This window comes from Macaca thibetana, chromosome 8 (genome assembly GCF_024542745.1).
Source record: "Macaca thibetana thibetana isolate TM-01 chromosome 8, ASM2454274v1, whole genome shotgun sequence".
Taxonomy (NCBI): Eukaryota; Metazoa; Chordata; class Mammalia; order Primates; family Cercopithecidae; genus Macaca; species Macaca thibetana.
The window spans coordinates 138946104-138972149 of record NC_065585.1 but is presented as its reverse complement, the minus strand read 5'-3'; the positions used below and the strand labels follow the sequence as shown (position 1 = coordinate 138972149).

At 39.3% G+C, this 26046-nt stretch overlaps 1 protein-coding gene across 1 annotated transcript in view; it reads right to left on the bottom strand.

The window, feature by feature from the left end:
- CSMD1 (CUB and Sushi multiple domains 1) overlaps window positions 1-26046 on the bottom strand; it is a 2043790-nt gene that overhangs the window by 205532 nt on the left and 1812212 nt on the right. Inside the window, 3 exon segments of the mRNA XM_050802644.1 lie at window positions 2673-2789; window positions 8847-8916; window positions 14343-14461. Of these exon segments, the coding sequence (XP_050658601.1) occupies window positions 2673-2789; window positions 8847-8916; window positions 14343-14461 (306 nt within the window).

Here is a 26046-nt window from a genome sequence, read left to right as displayed (position 1 = left end):
TCGAAAATGATGTAAGCCCTAGAAAGAACTCCTACCAGGGGCATCATCATTCCAAATGTTGACCATGTCAGGGGACGCATGGCCACTCACATCCCTCTCCTCCCCATTTCTCACTTCGCATCTGTTACTATTCAGAGTCATAAAATTTATCAGAGGCAACCCTGGCGCATTACTCAAATGTAATCTATAACAAATTATTCTGAAGCATACCTACGTCTATTCTAAAAAGCTAGGGATAACATTTTTTATGCCTGTTGGATTTGAGATACAGTTTCTTTTCTCCTCTTCCAGATCCTCTTTAAACCCTCATGCTATACAATATCAAATTTTTAAAAGATTTACATCAGTTTAAAGATATTTCATAATTTATTTTTCATTTCAATCTTCTTTAAATAGTTTGTTTACGTTTTACAGATCCCAAATATGAATTTAGACAATTTGGTTTCATTGAAGTTTTTTCCCAAATTATTCTCTCGCACAATAGTTTATAAATAAATAAATAAGAAAATATACTAAATGATACCCTTCTCAGAAATGATAAAATAGTAACATTGGAAAAATAAGTTAAGAAAATATTTATACCAATTTTATTTTATTCATAGAATGTTTCCAATTAGTTTTGAGAGGAAGGTGGCAAACATTTGGAAGAATAATACAAAATACAACTAGGTGATTTTATTATTTGTTTCACGTTTTTGTTGTTGTTGTTTATCACATGCCAAGCCCTGCACTAATCTTCTAGCCAGAATTTTTATGTATTTATTTATTTATTCATTTATTTATTGAGACAGAGTCTTGCTCTGTCACCAGGCTGGAGCACAATGGGCCGATCTTGGCTCACTGCAACCTCCACCTCTCGGGTTCACGCCATTCTCCTGCCTCAGCCTCCCAAGTAGTTGGGATTACAAGCAATTGCCACCATGCCCAGCTAATTTTTGTATTTTCAGTAGAGACAGGGTTTCATCGTGTTGGCCAGGATGATTTCGATCTCCTGACCTCGTGATCTGCCTGCCTCGGCCTGCCAATAGCCAGAATTATTTTAATTAACCCTCACCATAACCTTATGTAGCTATTTCAGGTATAGAAATGAGGAAGCTGGGGTTCCTGTGGATGAACTCATTTAAGAAAACCACACCTCCTTCAGGGATCGCTGCAGTTTGCCTCAGATTTCTCTCATTCTCTGATGTTCATGACTACAATAATTTGCCCAACACGGCTGTGGTCCTTAAGAGCACTGCGGCTGTGGAAACTATCCAGGGTTACACATATCTCTGAAATAATTCTTAACCCCTGACTCCAAAGATTAGTTCAACAAGTTCATGTCTTCAGATCTCCATGGCAAGGAAGATGGGCCCAGCTTGGGGGAACAGTGGAGCCAATGTTGTTGAAAGTGATTCACAGCTCTCCGTTTCATTTAGCCCTAGCAGAATCACTGCCTTATGCTCTGAGAGATGAGGATTGAAAAAAACAAAACTAGCAAACTAAGAAACCTGGGAGAAGTAAGGGGCTCCTATAATAATCCTTTCACAGAGTCTCTCCCTTCCTCGACCACCACCAGACCTGGCCTCCTACAGATAACTGGGCGGTGACGGACTCCACAGGCCGCCCCCGTCGAGCTGCTCTTCCACGGTCCTCCTCTTTCATGGTGGAACGGTCATGTTGGTTGATTGCATTTCCCATGTCCGGCGCCTGACTGACCTGCCCGGCCGTCATTCCGACTGTTTATTCCCCGGCCACTCTCTGCTGAGCAAGCCCACCCTGACTGCTCACTCCTACTGCCACTACCATCCTGGGCACAGATTCTAAAAGCAGAAGCTTTGAATAAAGAGTGTGATCTTCTTCCAGGGTAGTGATTTCTATTTATGGTTTTATTCATTCATTCATCATTCAGCTACTATTTAGTACAGAAGTACCCAGCTACTCTGCCCTAGGACATTCACTGAGTACCTAACTTGGTCTACCTAGAGTGAGTGCTGTAGAGAAAATCACAGGTAAAGGAGACCCAAATAAATGAACTAAAATACGAAAGAGGCAGACAGGGAAAGGCATGAGAGGGGATCAAAATTTCACAAAGACCCTGCATTTCTGAAAAGAGGCCAGAAAAAGTTACTATAATAGTATACATAAAAATTAAATTTATGAATTTATTTAAGGTGAATAACCTGAATGTTAATAACTAGATATTAAAAACAACTTATTTATTAACCTGGAAACAATGTAATATATAATAAAAATGTATAAAACCATACTGTCTTGAAATTTGTTTTATATTTATTTTAAAAGGAGTCATAACCTTTAAAAAAACCTTCGAAATTATCCAGAAGAAACAATAACCATTATTGACTTCCAGAGACAGATTAGAAAAAGCGTTATGATAAATAAAGAGAGTGATAATTGAATTAGGGATGCTACATTTTGCACTCTGTGTGCCTACGATATCATCATTCGGCCGATTTAATTTGCCTTGAAAAGAGTTGCATGGTTCAGTTGATTTTTCAAATAAGTTTCCCACTCTCAGAGTTACTCTGTGAAAGCTTCATTTAAATCTGTATGCCACTTTCAATTACAGATACAGTTATGTCAACAGAATAAGGCATTTTATTCTGCTTAATTCTTTCTGAGATGGGAATGAAAAAAATGAACTTTTAGGAATGGACAGTGTTTTCACTTACCATAGCCGACGGGTAATGAGATCCTCCAGGTGCAGTCTAAGTTGTTGGGGTAGGAACCTGGGAAGCCGGGGCTCAGAATTACACCGCCCAAAGTGTTCAGCGTCCCTCCACAGGTAGCTGTTAAGTGGACAAGATGTCAGTCCTGCGGGTCCTCACTTCCTCCCTGGAATCTTTGCTCCAACCTGCTTCACTCAACTATGCTGAGAAACAGCAAGTCTTCGGAGTTGAATTCCGCTACTAATTACAGCACACAATACAGTGCTGTGTGCCTTAGTTATTTATGAGCTGTGCTCTCCCTCTTGACAGTGAACTGCTTTAGAATAAAGACCGTTTTTCAAGATCCATCTTCTCCTCGTACTCAAAGGCTCCCAGTAAAGATTAGTCCATTTAATGTCTGCATTGCAGTCAGGCATCAAATAGACTTTAGTTTATTAGCTGCAGTTCATTGAGAGGTAGTATTAGTCCCTATTTATTGATTGCTAACTATGTGGTACTTACTGTAGCTAGATACACATTACACAGATTAACTCACATAACACCCTGAAAGGATGACCATTCCCCTCTTACACACAAAGAAACCAGGCCTGGAAAAGATTAAGAAATTTGCCTAAAGTGACATGCCTTGTAAACAGTACAACCAGAAGGTCATTCCAGCTGTGTCTGCTTCCAGAACCCGTTTCAGCCAGGACACATGACTGTCAGATAGCTTTTCAATTTTGGAATGTAGCTAACTGCAACCACTTTCTCCCCAGGAAATCTTATGCTGTGAGAGAGGGTGAAATAAGTTCATGCATCTTGCCTTATCTTGGCGACTCACATGTTTTGCTACTGTATCTGAGGTTTGACTATAAAGAAACACAACTGATTTTACAACAAACGTGCCCAGTGATATAAGTTGAAGCATTTGAAATTCCAATCTTTGACCATTTGTAACCTATTAAAATAATTTCTTATATTCCAAAATTATGCAAATAATGCCTCTTCTTTTCAGGAAGCCCAAAGGAAATGGCTTTATTCTAACAATGCTCTCATTATGCAAAATATTTTAAACAAAATATTTTCTGGAAGCCCTCTTTTAGAGGCCCCCTAGGACCGGTAGTGAAGCCTTTTTGTTTTTTAATCATCATCAAGGCTGAAACACTTTATTTGTAATTTAATATAAGAAATAGCTAAAACTCAAGTCTAGTGAATACGGTGATTGCTCAAGCCAGGGCACCATATTCTGGATTTCAAACATTATATAAGTTGAAAAATGTGAGTTACAAACATTTAAAAGTGTATTTTTGTGGTGTGAGTCATAATTCTGGAAAAGTCTTGGACACCATCAACTGTGTTGCTATTTAAAGTATAACCTCTCAAGGCGATTTCTTTGTGGGAGAGACCAGGCATTTGCAAGGCCAGGCTCCCGTCTGCACTTTGTCCATGCAGCTGCTGACTGTGCTGAAGACACACGAGGGAATCTGAGTGGCATGCCTAAATATGTTTAGCAGTAATACCCTTTCCCTGAGGGCTCATGTGACCTGCAGTGACAGTAGATATGCATATTCAACTGTCAGAGGTGTTAAACCAGAACAACTCCACCTTGAATAGGAGTTGGATAAAATAAGGCTGAAACCTCCTGGGCTGCATTCCCAGATGGTTAAGGCTTTCTAAGTCACAGCATGAGATAGAAAGTCAGTGCAAAATACAGGTCATAAAGACCTTGCTGACAAAACAGGTTGCAGTAAAGAAGCCGGCTAAAACCCACCAAAGCCAAGGTGGCCATGAGAGTGACCTCTGGTCGTCCTCACTGCTACACTCCCACCAGTGCCAAGACAGTTTACAAATGCCATGGCAACATCAGGAAGTTACCCTAAATGGTCTAAAAAGGGGAGGCATGAATAACCCACCCCTTGTTTAGCATATCATCAAGAAATAACCATGAAAATGGACAACAAGCGGCCCTCGAGGCTGCTCTGTCTATGGAGTAGCCATTCTTTTGTTCCTTTACTTCCTTAATAAACTTTACTCTATGGACTCGCCCGGAATTCTTTCTTGCACGAGATCCAAGAACCCTCTTTTGGGGTCTGAATTGTGACCCCCTTTCTTTAACACAACTACAGGGAAGACATGAATGAAAAAGGCCGAATCAATGACAAAAAAAAGGAAAACAACAGAACCAGTAAACATGGTATTACTAAAAAGTTCCTTTTGATTTTAGCATGATTTCTGCACACACATGCAAATGTAAATCATAAAATACAAACACCTATATATATCTTCAGCTGAGGACTGAGGCAGCCCTGCAGGAGGGGCTGGCCCAGGACCTGAACGTAGACGGCATCATCAATACAGATGCCTGTGTCCCACACAGACCAAATGTCTGTGTGATGCGAAACTGATCACAGGCCTGAACCCTGGGTTCATCTCCTGTCAAACACGCAACAATCACCTAATTACTTGAGACCTTAGTTAAAGCCACAATAATCCTTTGTTTTTGCTGTTGTTCATCTAGAAAACTACAAGTCAATAGATAAGCATAAAAACAGAGCTCCCAAAAGATGCATATCCACCTTTTCTTCCTTTGGGGCCTTTTTTTTAAAACAGTCTCACTCTGTCACCCAGGCTGGAGTGCAGTGGCACAATCTCAGCTCACTGCAACCTCCGCCTCCCGGGTTCAAGTGATTCTCTTGCCTCAGCCTCCTGAGTAGCTGGAATTACAGGCACCCGTGACTGCGAGTACACCTGGCTAATTTTTGTATTTTTAGTAGAGACGGAGTTTCACCATGTTGGCCAGGCTGGTCTCGAACTCCCGACCTCAGGAGATCTGCCTGCCTCAGCCTCCCAAAGTGCGGGGATTATGGGCCTGAGCCACCATGCTCGGCCCTTGGTGACATTTTAAGGCAACTGGGCTTGCCACGTCTCAGATTGGTTCAGTGTCCATCTCAGTGTGGTCGTCATGTTGTGGACTGACTTCCTGCCTCCTGCCTGGGAAGCTCCCTCCATGCCAGACCCTTTCTTATAGGTAAATAGTGTATTTAGAGTTATTGGTAAATATGGTTTTTGTAAAGGGAAGGGAATTTATTTTTATGAAATGGCTAGAGACCTTATATTTTACTGGATTTATACATCTTATTTTGTATGGATTCCTGATTTGGAGGGGGAGAAAGAATGTATAGAATTGTTACTGAAGGACACAGACACACGGTGCTGAAGAGCTCTGTGGTGCAGTAAGACAGGGAGGTCCCAGGCCACCTGCTGTGACGAGAACCTCACTCAGCTGTAGGGCCCTAGAAATCCACGAGACCATTCTGGGGCTTGTCACAAATATTCAACATAGTCAATATTGGTTAAACTCTGAGAACACTGCTTGATATGTTCACCTCTAGAGAAGTGGTTTTATATACAGTGTCTTCATTAGTACTAGTATTTCTCAAAATCAGGTCATGGGATTTCCAGGAGCTCATAAGTAAAATATTATCTCTCTTGAAGTTCTCCTCCTAAAATTCCCCGGTTTGGAGTAATCTAAAGGTAACAGCTACAAAAAACCTTTCAATCTCTACAATCGTTCTTTGAGCATTATCATGGGTCATGTGTGAGTTTTTAAACAATGAAAAAACTTCTATACCCTGTAAAGAATTACGGAAGTTGACATAACTTCAACATGTCCTAATATTTACAATGTTAAATAAAAGAGAAAAGCCTATTATATTTTGCAAATATACGTTAATTATTTGAAAAAAAATCCCATTGTGTAATACAAAGTGACAGCAAAGGCATATTGTATGATTCAATGCCTGCTTAGAATTGATTTCATTGTGAAGTTTAAAAAATTTCAATTCCTGACATTAAGGGAAGGCTCTTCATTTAAAAATAAATAGACAGATTGATGTTCTGTATGAATCAAAGGCAGTTTAAATTTTTTCCTTTTTAAAATTTTTTTATTTTTTCCTTCCAAATCAAGGCTGGGATTTTAAACGTCTCTACAACTAGCTCTTTGTTTTTAGCTGACATGTTAATCTAGACATTTATTTTTACCAAGAAATAGCTTTTAAAAATAAGACACTGGCCACTAAGGTATATTTTTCACTTGTAAGCAAATATGATATAGGGAAGATAACATAAACAGGCATTCTCTCCTGGATGAGACTATCATAAAGGCTGAAGTTTTGTTTGTTTTACAGGTTTCGTGCAGTTTTATTTTCCTCTACACAATTTCATCTGCATCCCATGCAAGGCAGTTCAATTGTGTATTACTAAAAACCATTGAATACCTACATTTATTTGAGATGTGGGGAAATTAGGCTGTCAGAAGAATGTGTAACAGACAGTAATTACCTGGCTTTCCCTGTGGGTGTCCATGCCACACTATGTCGAAATGAATTCTAAAACGGAATGTGAATAGCTCACAGGACAACTTGAAGGCTATTTTGTGGCCTTTAAAATGGCTAATGTTCATCCATATAGAGCTGACCACTTTCTCCTGACACACCATTTGGCAGTAGGGCATGCTTGAGGCTGACTGTCTGGAGATAAGTGGGTTCTGAGCACACCCCCAGCAATACTTGAGTGTTGGAAGACTGTGGGGAACAATAAAGACAGCACCCCCAGAAGTGTGACTATTATAATGATCCCTGCTCTCTGATATTCATTCCCTAGCTATTCTTTAACTGAAATTCTTGAGTGTCTACCACGTGCTGAAGGTACAGAGGTGAGTGGTGCATGTCTCTGTCACCAAAGCCTTTGGGGATTGTAGAAGGGCAAATTAAAGAGCGATATCGTTAGAGCTCTGCAGGAAGTAAAGTCAGGCACATGGTGGTGGTAGCCCAGGGTAGGGATGACTCACTGCACCTGCAGGTGGGAGCCCAGACAGCATTGAGGAGAGGACACTCTCTCCAGTGCAGAATTCGAGAGGGTGACTAAATCCTCCCATAAAAATTTTAATGTAATATTTGGAAAAAATCAAAAGAAAGGCAGAAAATGTATGATGAACAAGACATGGCAAATTTAAATAAAGACAAGATCGGTACTGCCGATGTTTCCTTTTGTCTGTTTCCTGCAATACAGCTGGAGTATGGTTAAATACGGGAGCTGTAGGTTAGGATCCCATGGAGACGATAATTTAGGAGGGGACTGTGCCATCTTAAAGATGGGGCATTGGTGCTAAGAATCGCAGGGGAGGACACACTCAGGTGGAAGGGGTGACAGAAGTGAGAAGTCACTTGGATTTAGGGAGTGAGGGAGAAATTTAAGGTAACACCCAGATTTGTTGTTTAGGGAAAAAAAAAAGAAAAAGAAAAAGAAAAAAAGCAGGATACTGCTAATAGCATTCTCAGAGGAAGCAGATCCAGGATAACAACAATAGGTTTGGAGAAGCCAATCAGTATGTGGGTTGGGGGTACGGAGTGTTAAGTAACTAATGATGATCCTGCTGAGACAGTACCTGCAAAGCTGGATGGTCACTTGAGCTACAGGTAAAGATTTCTGAATTGGGCTACAACAAATAGGTGATGGGTGAAGCTGGGGGCCTGAATGATGGGGAGCAAAGTCACCCTGACATCACCAACCTTTGTATTGAGGGACTTGTGATCATCACCTACAATGTCCCTGGAATCATTAAGCTCCCATCACATCATCTATGCTAACAGTTTAGCGAGTCTCAAGGCATTAAATACGGGTCTGGAAAGCTTTTTCCTAAAGAAGTCAGCTGATTGTGCCTCCGTGAACTCATCCACAAGATAGTCGCTGGGCTGTTTCCAACATGAAATACTCCATCTCTCCATGGGTAATCTGTCATTCTGAAGTTTGTTTCTGGGAACTTGTTTTTCTGGGGCTAAAGGTCTATACAGAAACTACTCAGATTTTCAGACCAGCTGCATTCCTTCTTTGCCACAAATTAACAAACTGGCCTTCTGACACGAATGCCATTTTGGTGTAGGGCCTTGAGCAGGCAGTCCTGTCTCTGGTCTATGCGGGCTGACCCAGACACACTGAGAAGACGGAGTTGCTGCATTCTGTGGGGAAGGTGCAGGTTACACTCGTCATTCTGCTCTACTGAATTATGTGCTATTATTATATAACACATGTTTTCAAATTAAGAAATTTAGAAGTGCATCCTTTGACGCCCAAGAGTAGAGCAGGCATGTTCTTCCTAGTGTGTGCACAGCAGCAGAGTTACAGAAGGTGCATCCTTACCAATGCAGAGGGGAGACGGATAGTTCCAACGGCGAACAGTCCCTGGCATACAGGAAATGTGGGAACGGCCCTGTTTAAAAGGAAACAAAAGAAAATCCATATAACTAAAATCAGAGCGATGAAGGATTAAGTGTTTGAGAATATCTGCACTTTTTCCTTTCTTAATTATAAATATTTTAAAATGCAAAAATTGTGAAATCTGTTTTTACTAATGATGATTAGTGAGTCACATTTGCAACCAACATAGAAAAGTATCCATTTTCACCGTGTTTCTTTCTATTAAAAACAAAATCTTGCAATGTTCTTTTGACCAGACCATAATTCGACCCAGCTCCTTTCTTGATACTTAAAGAAGAGTATTGAATTGGGCAAAGTATGTGTTTTTAAAAAAACTTTTTTATTATACTTTAAGTTCTAGGGTACATGTGCACAATGTGCAGGTTTGTTACATATGTATACATATGCCATGTTTGTGTGCTGCACCCATTAACTCATCATTTACATTAGGTATGTCTCCTAATGCTATCCCTCCCCGCTTCCCCCATCCCATGACAGGCCCCGGTGTGTGATGTTCCCTTTCCTGTGTTCAAGTGTTCTCATTGTTCAATTCCCACCTATGAGTGAGAACATCTGGTATTTGGTTTTCTGTTCTCGTGATAGTTTGCTGAGAATGATGGAATAACAGACAAACAGAGAGTCAAATCATGAGTGAACTCCCATTCACAATTGCTTCAAAGAGAATAAAATACCTAGGAATCCAACTTACAAGGGATGTGAAGGACCTCTTCAAGAACTACAAATCATTGCTCAATGAAATAAAAGAGGACACAAACAAATGGAAAAACATTCCATGCTCATGGATAGGAAGAATCAATATTGTGAAAATGGCCATACGGCCCAAGATAATATATAGATTCAATGCCATTCCCATTAAGCTACCAATGACTTTCTTCACAGAATTGGAAAAAAACTACTCTAAAGTTCATATGGAACCAAAAAAGAACCCGAATTGTCAAGACAATCCTAAGCCAAAAGAACAAAGCTGAAGGCATCACGCTACCTGACTTCCAACTATACTACAAGGCTACAGTAACCAAAACAGCATGGTACTGGTACCAAAACAGAGATATAGACCAATGGAACAGAACAGAGCCCTCAGAAATAATACCACACATCTACAATCATCTGATCTTTGACAAACCTGACAAAAACAAGAAATGGGGAAAGGATTCCTTATTTAATAAATGGTGCTGGGAAAACTGGCTAGCCATAAATAGAAAGTTGAAACTGGATCCCTTCCTTACATCTTATACAAAAATTAATTCAAGATGGATTAGAGACTTAAATGTTAGACCTAAAACCATAAAAACCCTAGAAGAAAACCTAGGCAATACCATTCAGGACATAGGCATGGGCAAGGACTTCATGTCTAAAACACCAAAAGCAATGGCAACAAAAGCCAAAATTGACAAATGGGATCTAATTAAAGAGCTTCTGCACAGCAAAAGAAACTACCATCAGAGTGAAGAGGCAACCTACAGAATGGGAGAAAATTTTTGCAATCTACTCATCTGACAAAGGGCTAATATCCAGAATCTACAGAGAACTCAAACAAATTTACAAGAAAAACAAGCGTTTTTTTTGTTTTGTTTTGTTTTTTTCATTCGGCAGAATTTATAGCTTTTGGTCTAAAAAAAGGTAGCTTTGGTGGGTGTCTGTGGTTACAAGTCACATGAGTACCAGGGTTCGGCAAAGCACTGGGTCAGTTCTTCCTGTATCACAGAAAGAGACTTCACGTTCATCATTTTCTCACTAGACATCCTCACATGTCACATCAACCTGCCTGCAATGAAATTAACCCTCATTACTCAGGGTCTCTTTACCCTGTAAATATATGAATTTTCTATGTTCTACTTTTAAAAATCTGTTCTAATCTTTCTCATGGAAAAAAAAAAATCAAACAGTAGAGGGTTAAATTCAAAGATGTTTTGTGCTACCATCTCTTTCACAATAAAAGAGAAGTGATCCATGAGACCTCTGTGTGTGGTCTATTTTTATTCTTTTTCCTGATTGTGACTCGGTGGCCTTATCAGCCAGGTTTGCTTATCTCATAAATTTCCATTTGCCACCTACAATTGGCATAGAGGCAATTGAAAAACAATTTTTATGTTAAATAATTCCAGCCACACTGGGAAGGCATCAAACAAGCATTTGCACTAATGCAGTTATCAATGGCAAACCGATTCCCTAAGCTCTCAAACATTTCATACTCAATCCATCTGCCACAAAACTAACTTTCTCATACCTCTTGGTATTTTTAAAAGTAGTTACAGTAAAGAAGACTATATTTAATTTTAAAGAAGATACTCCAGGCAATTTTGTGCTGCTGGCATTTATACTCTGTGTATCCCCATTCTCTGATTCATTAAATTATCCTTATAAATTTCCTTCTGAAATAGGGATAAACATAAAGTTCAAAAGTCTCAACGAATTTTCATCAGAGACTACCAATAAAATGATCGTTTATTACCAATCTAGGTAATATTCTGCTATTGATTTTGGTATAAACATTTCAAATGAGTGATTCTAGCTACAAGTTTTCTAATAAATCAGAACAAGAGAGAACCCTGTGCATTTATGTACTAGTTTTTACCCCAATGGGAATTTTCTTTTTTTATGCTTTAAAAGACCATGAAAACAAGTTGAGAGAAGATGGAAGTCATACATCATTCAATATTCAGCATTTACTTTCAGCATGTGATGTCACGGCAGGCCCCTGAATCTCGCGAGGCATATATATTTATAGACACTCACGTGTGAACTATGCCAGGAACAATGCTTTTCATGACTAATATGTAATTGAAGCATCTGTTGTTCCAAATATATTAATGTGTTAGTAAAATTGTCAGTTGTTAGCAATTAAAAAAAAAAATCCAGAATCCTTTTTTGCTCATGTGAATGGCAAACAGCAGCTTGCAAACTCAAAGCCTGGCATTGTTTGTAACAAAGCAAAGAAACACAGCTTAGTTTGCACTTGAAAAACAGAGCTAATAAACGGTCTGTTGGACTGTGCAGAAGTGCATCCATAGGCCTGTGTCCCTAAGCAACATATTCAATAATCCATTATAAGAAATTTCTCTAGTAAAGAATTATTTCTAGTTTCTTCTCTGAGAGCCATCATAATATCACTTGTAAAAGAACACAAAGTATCACCATCGGGTAGAAAGAAGATGAACATCCATGAGCAAGGGCAAATATTAAAGTGTGGGAATTTGAGGGAGAATAGAGGAAACATGATATTTACCTGATTTCAGGCCATTATAAAGCAAGCCCCAAACAAGGCACAAAAACAGCATGTCAGTATAGACTGAGGTGTCCCTCTAAATGAGACCCTTGGGATATGAAAGATAATTCTTTTTTTTTTTTTCAAGACGGGGTCTTGCTCTGTCATGCAGGCTGGAGTGCAGTGGTGCAATCTCAGCTCACCGCAACCTCCGCCTCCTGTTTCAAGTGATCCTTCCACCTCAGCCTCCCAAGTAACTGTGACTACAGGAATGCGCCACCATGCCCAGCTCATTTTTGTATTTGTTGTAGAGGTGGTGTCTTGCTGTCTTGCCCCGGCTGGTCTCAAACTCCTGGATTCAAGTGATCCTCGGACTCTGGAATCCCAAAGTGCTGGGATGACAGGTGTGAGCCACTGCACCTGGCCTAGGATAATTCTTTCTACCATATCATGTGGATCAGAAATGTTGTGTCTTAAATATTCAGCCTGAATAGCCTGAGTGTGTTTGGTTACAAACTCATTGACGTAGCTCAACTTTCGGGAGTGCCTACTCACTATAGTTTCTGCTACAGAGACTCGTTCTGCTACCCATCTTTTTGCAGAGTTACAATTATTGTGGCACCCACCAAGGTGGTGTTATAATGTAAGTTGTAGGTTTGTTCTTAGGAAGGTGGCTTTGTACATTGATATTGGTTTCTAATAATATCAACAATAGTTTTCCTTTACTAAAGTGTGCCAGTTATTTCACAGATATTTTCTCTAAGCTGAAAGCATACATCACATGGTACCCATGTCCCACGGTTGATCAAGAGTAGTGAGATTTTGTATATAAAGCACTTGGTAATGCATCCCTTTAGCATTCAGTATTTGCCAGCTGCTGTTTGCTCTTAACTTGATTCGGTGCTACACAATATTTACCCCAATGTATGTGCAGAAATTGAATTCCACACAATGGTGTTATTTCACTGCTGTAGTGTTACAAGTCTGCATATAAGAACATGGCTGAACAATTTTCCTTTAAAACCTATCAGTTTCAGTGTCATTATAAACAGACAGCTAAAATATTCGATTACCTGAATTAACTGAAGAGCTGGAATGTCAATCGACACATACGTCTCCTGACTTTAGAATACACATGTTTTGGTTATCAATTTTTATTGCTGGCAGGGAGAATTATATAATAATTATGCCAAGCGATAGAAACTATTCTGAGAGTAGGCTTACTCATTACTCATGGTTAAACTAGAGAATATTAATAATAAATAATAAGAGAAAAATGATTAATCTTGCCATATATTAGATTATAAATCATTCATCAAAACTTTTATATAAAAAACTGTTGGCTGGGTATGGTGGCTCACACCTGTAATCCCAGCACTTTGGGAGGCCAAGGCAGGTGGATCACCTGAGATCAGGAGTTCGAGACCAGCTTGGCCAACATGGTGAAACCCCCATCTCTACTAAAACTACAAAAATTAGCCAGGTGTGGTGGCAGGTGCCTATAATTCCAGCTACTTGGGAGGCTGAGGCAGGAGAATAGTTTGAACCTGGGAGGCAAAGGTTGTAGTGAGCCAAGATCGAGATCATGTCACTGCACTCCAGCCTCGGCAACAGAGCGAGACTCCCTCTCAAACAAACAAACAAAATCTCTTTATATAGACGATAGTAAAAGTTCATTTAAAAACTTCTACTTGATAGTTTTTAAAACTTATTTAATCAAATAAGTTTATCAATCTAATTTATCAAATCTAAGTTATCAAAATAAAATATTCTGATGCCTTATCTACCTAGCCCAAAGTGGGCATTAATGATGACTTATACTGAATGATGAGAACAGTGTGCTGAGTAGGACACGCACATTCAGAAGCAGATTCAGTTGCTGGCTGCCAGGAGAGGACTTTCAAAGAGATGGTGTCGATACTTTGTCCCTAGAATGCTCTGTGCATAGTTATTGGGAACACACACATTGTGAAATAAAATAATTGTGAAAAATCGAATGCTTAGCTTTGAAAGAGTCCTTTATCACTTAAAAGCTGGTTCCAGAAGGTGATGAAGATGACCAACATGCATGATTTAATATGAACAGTATGATTCACAAGCTAAGTGAGGAAAACCAAATCCACTTTCTGGGTACAAAGTGAGGGCTTTGGCTTTAAGAGAGCTGCACAGCGATGACCGTGCGTGTTAATCCTGAGCACCGAGAAGAAGGATACCTGCAGGGTGTACCCGGGCTCGCACTGGAAGGAGAGCACGTCGTTCACCATGTACCGATCTCCGATTTTGATGCTGTTGCTGGGGAGGGCTGGTTCTTGGCATGCAGCGAGACCGACAGCTAGAAATGCAAAGAAAAATGCTAGAAGTTATATGATGTGAACAACATTCTTACCGTTTGAATAACCAAAGTTTTCTTCTATTGCTCTCCTGTGGAAATGAACAAAGACTTTAATTCTTTCTCTTGTTATTCTACCAAGAAGACTTTGAGTACCTTTAAATCAGAGCTATGAGTTAATTCTTAAAAATTAAATTATCTCATTTTTATTACACAGTGAATCAAGGCTTTGATGTAAATAACAAAATTTGTTACTTCCACATTGAGTATAAAAGATCCCAACTTCTATATATATATATATTGTAGAAAGTCTCTTCAAAAATTGTGTTTTTATGGTATGTAAAACTCCAAGATATCATCCTCTTACTTTTGTTTTTCAAGCATACTTAGCAGTCTTTATATATATATATATATATAAACTTATAGGTGAATCTGGGAATTCTGTTCTTCTACAAAAAAAAATGAGAAAAAATATTTTATATTCAATCTCTCTCTCTTTCTCTTAAAGATAACAAAAAGGATCTCATGAACAGTCTGTTCTTCATTAAACAGAAACAATATTTACAGAACCTAAAGCTGTAATCCTGCACTTTCCTAGATGAATTGCATTCAATTAAGACACTCACAGATTTTTTAAAGGCATCATATAGTATTGGAACTCAGCCTAAAGTATCACATAAACTAACTCTAAAACACTGAAACCGCTCTGTGTAAATCCTTATCATAAGAATAAACAAGATATGCAGACATTGTATTTTGTAGAATCAAAAATTGATTTCGGTTTATCAAAAGGTACAAACTTTCCATTATGAGATGAACAAGTTCTGAGGATCTAAAGTGTACAGCACTGGATGTTGATGGATATATTAATTCATTTAATTTAAAAATGCATTTGAAATGGTGCTAAGGACTTGTTGAATACGAATGAATAATTTATTCCATTATTCTAACATATCATGAAGAAATAGTGGAGAAGGGCTTCTCTAGGTAGGCCGGCTACACATTCTTTATGTGGCCTTGGATTCATATTTGAGTTCTTGTACTTCACACCAACAGGAGTGAACTTATCAGATTACTTAATTGACTCAGATTCTCAGAAAGGAAGCTGGGGTGGAGGAGGTGAGTAGGACTTTAGTTAATCAGAAGCAAAAAAAAAAAAAACAAAAACCAGCAGGAGAACAGGTCCATGCAGGGGCAGCCACATGCTAGTGGTCCCCAGGCACAGCGAGGACGCAGCTGCCTGCACTGCCCGTGGGGCTGGTCGCCACGCAGGGCTCTGCCCTCAGGCCAGTCAGTTTTCTCTGCTCCATGCCTGCTCCGTGTCTCACCAGACTTCACTTTCAGGAAAAAAAAAGAAAGAAAGAAAGAAAAAAGCAGCACAAGTGCAAAGATGAAGTGATTAAGAACTTCAAAACCAGCGACCACCAAGCACGAGACCCAGTGTGACTCACGCAGTGTCCACTCAGGAAGCAGCTCTGGGTCATAGCTACAGAGTCAGCACCAAGGCCAAGGGAAATCCTGGGTCATCCCTGCATGGCTGTCACCGTGCCAGACGCATTATACTAACTCCAGTCCCCACCAGACCCTCATAGACAGGCTCCTTGTGTCTAATATTAAACAAAAGGCAAAGTGAAGTCCTCCTGGCTGCAGACTTGCACAGGCTGGTGTGTCCGTGTATATGAACCTGATATCTCATGCGTGGTGAGTTAACAGTGCATTTCCTCTACTGCCTTGATGTTGGAGCCTATAAGAGATACGTCCATCAGTGGTGACCCCAGACCTGCTGAGTTGGAGGCAACACCATTCCAAATCCTTCTCCAGCTTGCTGAGTGTTTCTCCAAATCTGAGAGCGTGAAATGGAGATAGAGAAGTGTCTTCATTTTACAGTACTGGGATTGTTCATTTGAGAATCCCATGCTATGGAATTCAGGTCAGAAGGGAAAGCACTGGTACATAAACTAGCTGAGAAATGTCAAGCCACAGAACCCATTGATTCTGTATGGAATGAGTAGGTATGAGGAGTGCCATGAACTTTTACTAAGTTGAAATAGATTTTTCCTTAAATGGCTGTATTTTTAAAAGTATAAAATACCATAAGCATTAAGCAGTAATGTATTTTATTCCTACCACAGATTTTTAAGCCATTGGGGCTTTACATAGAAGATAAAACTGCTAAATATGAAAAAATATCTAAAATCACGTAGGCCTTTAACTTGTTTTACTAATGTAAGTCTAAAATCTTTTGTTTTAACTTTAGAATACAGATTACTACATTTGAATCCCATCCTTTCTTTGCTACCACATATTAGCAAGGTCATCTACCATTCTTCTCTGAGTTTTTTATTTCCCCCTGAAAAAATGTGTACTTAAAATACTAACTATATTTCTAACTACAGTAGAGAATACTAAAAATCTACTTTAGGGTGATACTAAGTCATCATCATTCTGAGATACTTCAAGGACACACCAGGTGTGACACAGAAGGAAGAATATCGATTATGGAAACAGGTTCCAAATATAAAGAAAAAATATTTTGAAATGAAAAGTGAAACATTACAATTCATATTAAAGTCCAGTTACTAAACTTGCATGTTTTACCTATATGATGTGTTTTTATTTATTATATGTTGATTTATATGCAGTTATTATGTATTGATTTATTGTCATTTTTTCCTTTCTTGAATTCTATTCAATTGATCCTCTGGAAAAAAAAATTTGCATTTATATCTGGCCATTCAGGATTTATATTTATAATTATAAATAAATGAATAAAATAAAAACACAAAAAATACCATTTTGACCAGTGTTTAATATGGCCAGACTCAGGAAGCAGTTCTATGCAGAGTACAATATTTGAAATGTTAAAAAAAAACATCTTTTCTTCTCCCTTCACCAGTGTCACTATACATCCAGTATACGTTAGAAGCTAAGAGTGCAAAGAGATAAATACCTGGTATGTGTAAGAATACTTTTTAGCAATATTATTTAAAGCTGCTATTATATCCATCCAGAAACGGAGTGACAAAGTGTGTAAGTGATTGATATGATCAGAGCCCAAGTATTTTCCATATGCTGCATTTCGCTCATAAAGATGCACTAATTCGCCTGCAACTAGGAGTAATTCAAGTCACCGTGAGAACAGTGTTTTTTAATTTTTTAATTTATTTTTGAGATGGAGTCTTGCTCTGCCGCCCAGGCTGGAGTGCAGTGGTGCAATCTCGGCTCACTGCAACCTACGCCTCCTGGGTTCCCGCCATTCTCCCGCCTCAGCCTCCCAAGTAGCTGGGACTACAGGTACCCGCCACCACACCCAGATAATTTTTTTTTTTGTATTTTTAGTACAGACGGGGTTTCACCATGTTAGCCAGGATGGTCTTGATCTCCTGACCTGGTGATCTGCCCACCTCGGCCTCCCCAAAGTGCTGAGAGAACAATATTTTTTTGTCATGGATCAGGGGAAAACACTGCAGACATTTTTATGTCGGTAAAGGTGTGTCAGATGCAGGGGCAGAAAACAGCTGGGCTTGACAGACAGGCAGAGGTGGGGATGTTAAAATAGGGCAAGAGTGGAGCACAGGAGAGCCTGAGCTTTTTAGGGATGGGGTGAAAGCTTTTGAGAGAAATCAACCAACTACAGAATGGATCCAAAACAGAAAAACCAGAAAGGAGGTGGGGGAATGTAGACAGTAACATAGAAGACAAGGTTGTGAACCTTCTGACCTTTAGGGGACAGAAGATCGTCTACTGATGAATTTTTGGTACAGAAAAAAATTAGACTGTTTATATTTATTCCCTGTATTAGTCAAAATGTGAAACAAAGATGATATGATAGAAAGTAGGCAGGGTGGTGCTTCGTAATAAATATGAACTGTATGGAAGGTAAGCTTGAGTCCATACATGTATACATAATTCTTTTTAGATTTTTAAAAAGAATTATGTAGTTTTTAAAAAAAGAATTTAAAAAAGAATTATGTATGATACTTCTTATCATATCATCTTTGTTAGACCGGGCATGGTAGCTCATGCCTGTAATCCCGGCACTTTGGGAGGCCGAGGCAGGCAGATCACCTGAGGTCAGGTGTTCAAGACCAGACTGACCAACATGGCCCTGAAACCCCGTCTCTACTAAAAATGCAAAAAGTAGCTGGGTGTGGTGGTGTGCGCCTGTAATCCCACCTACTTGGGAGGCTGAGGCAGGAGAATCACTCGAACCCGGGAAGCAGAGGTTGCAGTGAGCCAAGGTCGCACCACTGCACTCCAGCCTGGGCAACAGAGTGAGACTCCATCTCAAAAAAATAAAATAAAAAATAAAAATAAAAAGAGAATGCTAATCAACAAGTCTCCCTTTCCTGAAGCATTTTAGAAGAAAGATGTTTACACTGATTGAAACTGATCTCTCACATTGTCAAGCCAGAGGTAGCAGTATCATATAAATAATGGGCAAACCTATAGAAATACACATTTATAAGCTATTTATTTAGACACAAAAGATAGGTATCTAGTAAGACATATACAAATAAAAAGAATTATCCTTAAGGCAGACTAGAAAGAAGTCATAAAACATAACTATGATAGGAAAATTCTAGATTAATTTTCCAGAAGCAGAGATATCTGGGAAAAAGTAAGCTGTCATATTGTTTAGCAAAATTTTCAAGAGAAATAATTTCTACTTCTTTCAAATCATAGCATACATATGCTTTATACCATAAATGATAATATATCATATGGGAAAAGGCAATGTTTCTTTAAAAGGTGGTTCACAGAACCGGGCACGGTGGCTCATGTCTGTAATCCCAGCATTTTGGGAGGCCAACGCAGGTGGATCACAAAGTCAAAAATTCCAGAGCAGCCTGGCCAACATGGTGAAATCCCATCTCTACTAAGATTACAAAAATTAGCCAGGCGTGGTGGCGCGTGCATGTAATCCCAGCTAATCGGGAGGCTGAGGCAGGAGAATTGCTTAAACCCAGGAGGTGGAGGTTGGAGTGAGCCGAGATCGCACCACTGCACTCCAGCCTGGGTGGCAGAGCAAGACTCCACCTTGGGGGGCGGGGGGCGGGGGGCGGGCGGGGAGGGAAGGGGAAGGTGGTTCACAAACTATTAGGTTGCCTATCACTTTTAATGGCAAAAGCTACAATTATTTTTGTGCCAACCTAATATATAACTCTGAATTCCCAGGTCCCCTGATTAAATGTGAAGACAACATAAAGGTAATTCTCGTGCAATCTAAACATTTAGAAACGCTTAAACAAAAAAGAACAAAGCACAGGCAATGGGAAAGGAGGTAAGTCTTATGTACTGTAGTGTTTTATATAATATTATCCATGGATACATTTTGTGTTCAATTCCAATGTTAAAATTTGGACATTTACAAATATGCTTCTAAGTAAAGTTGCAATTAGATGTAGAATGTAGCAAAAGAAGTTTTTAAACCCCATGAATATAGCCTATGAAAGCAAAGAATATAAAACACAGCCATTAAGAAGATGAGTGTCCTAATTTGACCAAAAATAGTTTAATGGCTTCACCTACCACTGATCATAAAATGTGAGCATTAAGAATCAGAATATAACAATAAGCCTCATCAGGTCCCTGGAATTTATTGTAGCCATTTTTCTAAATCCATCAGGTAAAATTCTGAGAAGAGTTTGCTTAAATCTTCCAAATGAAAATGATTTTAGAACACATGATAAACATGCAATTTTAATCAAATACTTAGAACAGGACAAATGGGACTTTTGTAGATATTACAAACTGAAATGACCTTGGGCAATTTTTCTCAATTTTGCATGACTGGTAGAGTGTAAAGTTTTCAAACATCACAATTAGAAAAAAAAAAAAGATATTTCAGACAGACTAGAGAGCTCAAAACAAAAAAGTTGATAAACAGAGAGTGAGGGAAGCAGACCCAAGTGAAGAGATTAATAGAGGAGTAGCATGAAACAGGGTCAAAAAATCAAAATACAGGCACGTACAGATACCTGAGTATTCAACACCCAGGTAGACCATGAACACTATGTGGAACATAAGTGGTTATTCTCCAATTTTGAAAAGAAAACAACTTATAGGCTATAGTGTTTATCGTAATTAACTAAATAATTATTCTTTGGTACACAACACGCAGATGAAAATTCCTCTTTGTCTAGATGCACGTAGGTATGGTACACCCTAACACAGAGGTGCTGATGATTATTTTTATAAACTCTTAATTTGAAAAATTGCATTAAAGTTGAGATAATATGCTGGAACATGGGTGAAGAAAGAAACCAAGTCACCCAAGAAGACATCATGTGAGCCTGACAATGGATGAAGTAAATGTCAAATGCCATGATTATAGACAACTATAAATGTGTACCTCTGCACCCAGACTTCTACGCCACAGTGTGTAAGGAGTCAGTAAGTCTTCATCACACACACACAAAATCCATACAGAAAACGCCATTAATAACATAGTACCTTAAGAAAGAAAATAAACTACTGTTTAATTTATCATCTGGGAAGTTTAGATTGTTTGTAGAGGTAAAAAGATTTTGTCTCATCTGTAAACTGTTGGCAGCTTTGACATCTACCATAAAAGCTATTTCTATTATTTCCACTTGTTACATCCTACAGTCTCTTCAAAGCATAAAGGAGTGCGTATCTGGTGTCAAGGGAAGTGACAAAATACCTTTGGGGCAAGTAAAACGTTCTCTCTCTCTCTCAGGGGTTCACAAATTATATTAGCATTTTACTGGTGCAGAGAAACTCTGCAGTGACGAACTCTCATCAAGTTTATTTAATACATGGTTTGCAAAATTTCTCTGGTCACAGGACTATTTTGGTCTGCGCACCACCCACCAACAACCTGGATCAGTATCCTCATTCATGGGCAGATGGTGAGTAATGTATTCAAGGTCATAAACCAGGAAATGACATAGCCTGTCTATTACACATGCATAGGAATCATGAGTCTCAGTGAATTACGGACTCCACCCCAAACAGTACAGCCAAGTTGACATGCTAGGAGAAACTACAGGAGAAAAGTTTCAGGATTTTGGATTTGGCAATGATTTTTTGATATGAGACCACAGTTACAGGCAACAAAAGCAAAAATATACAAACGTGACTACGTCAAACATGAAAAAGAAAACAATGGAGTGAAAAGTCTACATTCTGCTGCTAAGTGAAATAAGCCAGTCACAAAAAAGACAAATATTGTATGATTCCATTCATATCAACTATCTCTAGTAGTTGAAATCATAGAAAAAAAAGTGGAAATGTGATTGCCTAGGGCTAGGGGTAGCAGATAGACAGAATTAGTGTTTAATGAGTGCAGAGTTTTGCCATATGTGAACATTGTAGAGATTGGCTACAAAACAAAGTGTGTATACTGAAAACTACTGAATTGTACACTTAACAATAGCTAACACAATGTCATGTTATTTATATTTTTATCACAGTGAAAAGGACTGGGCAGCCCACTGAGTCTAGAGCTAGAAATATAGCACAAGTTTGAACAAGTCACCTGTGAGATATGGCACGGTTTATTTTCAAACAGCCTGCTCAGCTTCTTACTCTCTAATTCCAAGTACCCCCCACTTTCTTCTCCTTTTCTTCTTTCTGGTTTCGCTACATGCCCAGACATGTCACAGCCCCAGCTCACATGCCTTTCCTTATTTGAGAATGGACTGGCTGTCTAGTCATCTGTGGATGACCCCTTCCTCCTCTCCCCTCTCTCCCATCACACGCCCACCTCATCTAAGAAAGTTTAAATCTTTAGCCAGTTGAGTCTAGCTTAAATTGTGCGGTCCGACCCCAGCCAATGGGGAAAGGACAGGTGCAGGAGTCGCGTTAAGAATAAAAGTTTCTATTCTCCTTTGTTTGGGGTGCTCTCGTGGCAACCAGCCTGCTAGAAACAGCCTCCTGTGCAAAAGTAAATGTGCTTTGCTGAGAAATCCTTTGTTTGATTGCTCGTTTTTTGTTGTTGTTGTTGTTGTTTTTGAGACGGAGTCTCGCTCTGTCGCCCAGGCTGGAGTGAGTGGCGCTATCTCAGCTCACTGCAAGCTCCGCCTGCTGGGTTCACGCCATTCTCCTGCCTCAGCCTCCCGAGTAGCTGGGACTACAGGCGCTGCCACCGCACCCGGATAATTTTTTTATATTTTTAGTAGAGACAGGGTTTCACCGTGTTGGCCAGGATGGTCTCGATCTCCTGACGTGGTGATCTGCCCGCCTTGGCCTCCCAAAGTACTGGGATTACAGGCATGAGCCACTGCACCTGGTCCGAGCTTTATTTCTAACAGCACCTCTAATTTGTGTTTTACCCTCCCATAGCACAGACTGTACTGCATTTTAAGTCTTTTGTTTACAGCTCTCTCACTCTTTAACTTGAGCTCCTAAAGATTGGTGACTGTCTCCAAGATCTTGAATGGCCATGGTGAATTTAATTTTCAATGAATTCATGCATCATGCACAACTAAAGGAAATACAAAGCAGTTCATAAATACGTGAAGATCAAAAATTGTTCACACATTAAAATAGTGAACTATGTAAGTTTTTCTTTAAAATGGACTATCGAAAACAAGATATGATCACAGAATCTATCCCTGATTTCTTTAAAGCATTTTCCCACTGATTGGATGTTATTACCTAATAATTAAATGACATGAAAACAAACGAGTCAACACACTTGGGTGATGAACTAGTTGCCACACAAGTTAGACATGTCAGAATAAAGACGGTACACAATGTTGAACCACTGAAGCATTTTTAGCAGGATATACTTAATGATCTGATCAAAGTGTCATTTTGGAATAAATCTGAGCTTGGTGTTGTGTTGAAAAATGTTAAGGACAGAAAGATCACTTGAAATTTATGACTACAGTTCATGAGAATGACAAGATTTGGGGGAACAGATATTTTAAGATGAGAAATAAACAAGTGCCCTAACAAGGTAGTTTTTAAAAGGCTTAAATGCCAATTACAGATCTCTTATAAAGTATCGCATGACTTCCTGGTGAACTGTGATCGAAGCCCTCTGGGAAAGAAAGTTTTTACTTCATTTTTACTTATTCAACAGGACGTAAAGAATCGACAACCTGGCGAAGGAGAGTGGAGGGACTCCAAACATCCCAGCCTGATTTCCACTTCAAATACTGTTTCACTTTTTAACACTCAAAACTTTACTCACCAACCACCTCAATACCACTTACATGTCTAAAGTCCACTCCCCTGTGTCTACAGTCTTGATCAAAAGTATGACGGGACTGAAGTTTTCATAAATGATTAGCTGGTGGTTGGCTAAGTCACAGAGCCACTAGTCATTACTTATTCCATTTCTAGAGTCTTTATTCCCTTACCATGGTTACTTACCATGAAAAATTTGCAAGACCTGCAGTAGAATAGAGAATTCTTTCAAGTTTTAACATCCAAGAGATAAATTTGGTAGAATAACATCATGAATTCTAAAGCTAGTAAAAATATCCTGAAACCAAAGGAATGATTTTAAAAAACAGAATAATCATAATTTTCAAGTGAGCACCACTTGTCAATGAGACAATATACTTCTGTATCTAGGTCTCTATTGAAATATCTTCTCTCTAGTATCATCCTTTTAGATTGACCTATTATTTGGGAAGAGAGGATATATGTGTGCTCAGATAATGCCAGTTTAATACTTGCTAAATATTTTGCATCCAATGTCTCTATATTTGGGCTCAGAAACCCACTGTGACTCAACAGTTTTCCTTTCTGTAGCATGCTTCTGTTCCCAAAGGCTATACCTAACTAAATGATATCATATTTAATGAAAGTAAACTTACTCAAAAACTTAAGGATCTACAAAATCCTAAGAGTTGCCTTATGCAGTAAATCGAGTCCTTGCCTGTCTCAGAACTATGTAGAGTCAATGCCTTCCAATTACTCTTAGAATAAATCCTGGGCTACAACGTACTGCGCACTGTGGCTCTTCCCCCCTTTTTCAACCTTGTTTCTTTCCTTTTCTTCATTTTCTTCCTTTTCTGATTGCTCACAGCCCTTCCTGGTTTGTTTGTTTTGTTTCACAAATGTGCTAGGTTCTTTTCCACCTGGGGTCTCTGTATTGATATTTTATTTCAATTACAGCGTTTTTTTTCCTAAGTGTTTTTATGGCTGACTACTGCTCATTTTCTTTCCAGGGATACTTTTAATCTGAAGTTCTGCTGTCATCTGCACCTCAGAACCCTGCCAATTTGCTTCAAGGTGCTTATAACCTACAACCAGATTTAGGTATTTTCTTTCTAATTGTGCCCCCACCTCAAGAATGTAAATTTGACATTAGCAGAGACCACATTGATCTTGTTGTCTGGTTGTGACTCTACTTACAGAGTCAAGAGGGCAGAGCGGGACATATGAGTGGAGTGTGTGTAATCGGTGGTGCACGTAGGGAACCTACAGGACACTTAAGCGGGGCAGGGAAGGGGAATGGAGAAAGAATCACCCTCAGGGGAGTTGTGAGGAAGGCCCACATGTGCTCTGCGAAGGTCATTCCTAACGAAAAACAAACCAAACATCATCTCCCATGAGGCACAAGGGCAGATGCACCCAATGGCAGTTGTCAATTTCCAATGAAACCCTTTCCCACATGGGTAACATTCCAAAACAGCAGTGGAGTGAGAAGCAGCAAAATTTGTTTCATGATTGATGATTTTCTGAAGCATTAACCAGGAGTTCAGCTTGTAAGTGCATGACGTTACTCATAGGATCTACCTCTTAAATAATTGAGGGAATCGTAAGTGGCTGTCCCGAGAAGTGATTGTAGGATAAGCCCGCCCCTGCCCCTGCCTTGTCAAATACATTACAATGGAAACTCCAAAGACTTGTCAAGGACAACTTTATTTCAATCACTTTATTTAGGAAGGACGTCAACTGAAGCACCATGTGATTAGGTAATTGTAGGGAGACCCCCTGAAACTATTGCTATGGAATAAAAGATGAAATGCTCCTGATTATTGTAAATACAAAATTGCATGCAGGATTGTGTAAAGACAATGCCAGGTTGGACTGCCAGAATGAGCCAACAGTGCGTGATGTACTTCCCCCCTGCAGAGAGCCTATGAACGGACGTGCAGTCAGGGAGGTTTCACATCACCAAGATTCCTATCCCAGAAAAGCAGATGTTCATAGCTCTAGGAATGGAATGTGACCCTTGTGGAGAGCCTATAAATGGACGCATGAGGGGCGCCTGTCCATATGGATAAGATAGGGCTATAAATGCCCTCTCTTGCCACGGCTCTTCTAGGCCTCTTTAGGTTAAGGAATACTCCCTTCTGAGAATTTCTGGTGTAACTGGTTGTCTAGCTTCACGTACTGTTTCTAAGGATTGTTTGTGACCAGCTTTTGCTGCAACTGTTACTGCTGATTAATATCTTGCTAATCATAGGTTATGGAAAGACTGTGTTTCTGTTTTAAGGCTCTGTTAGAAATTACTGATGCACACACTACATTGTAAATTCTTATCTCTGTATACTGTGCTTCTGCATACAGATGTTATATTAAAGAACTACTTCATCCTCATGTGACCATCTCACCTCATAATCAAATGACCCTAAATCCCCCACTAACCTACCCCACCG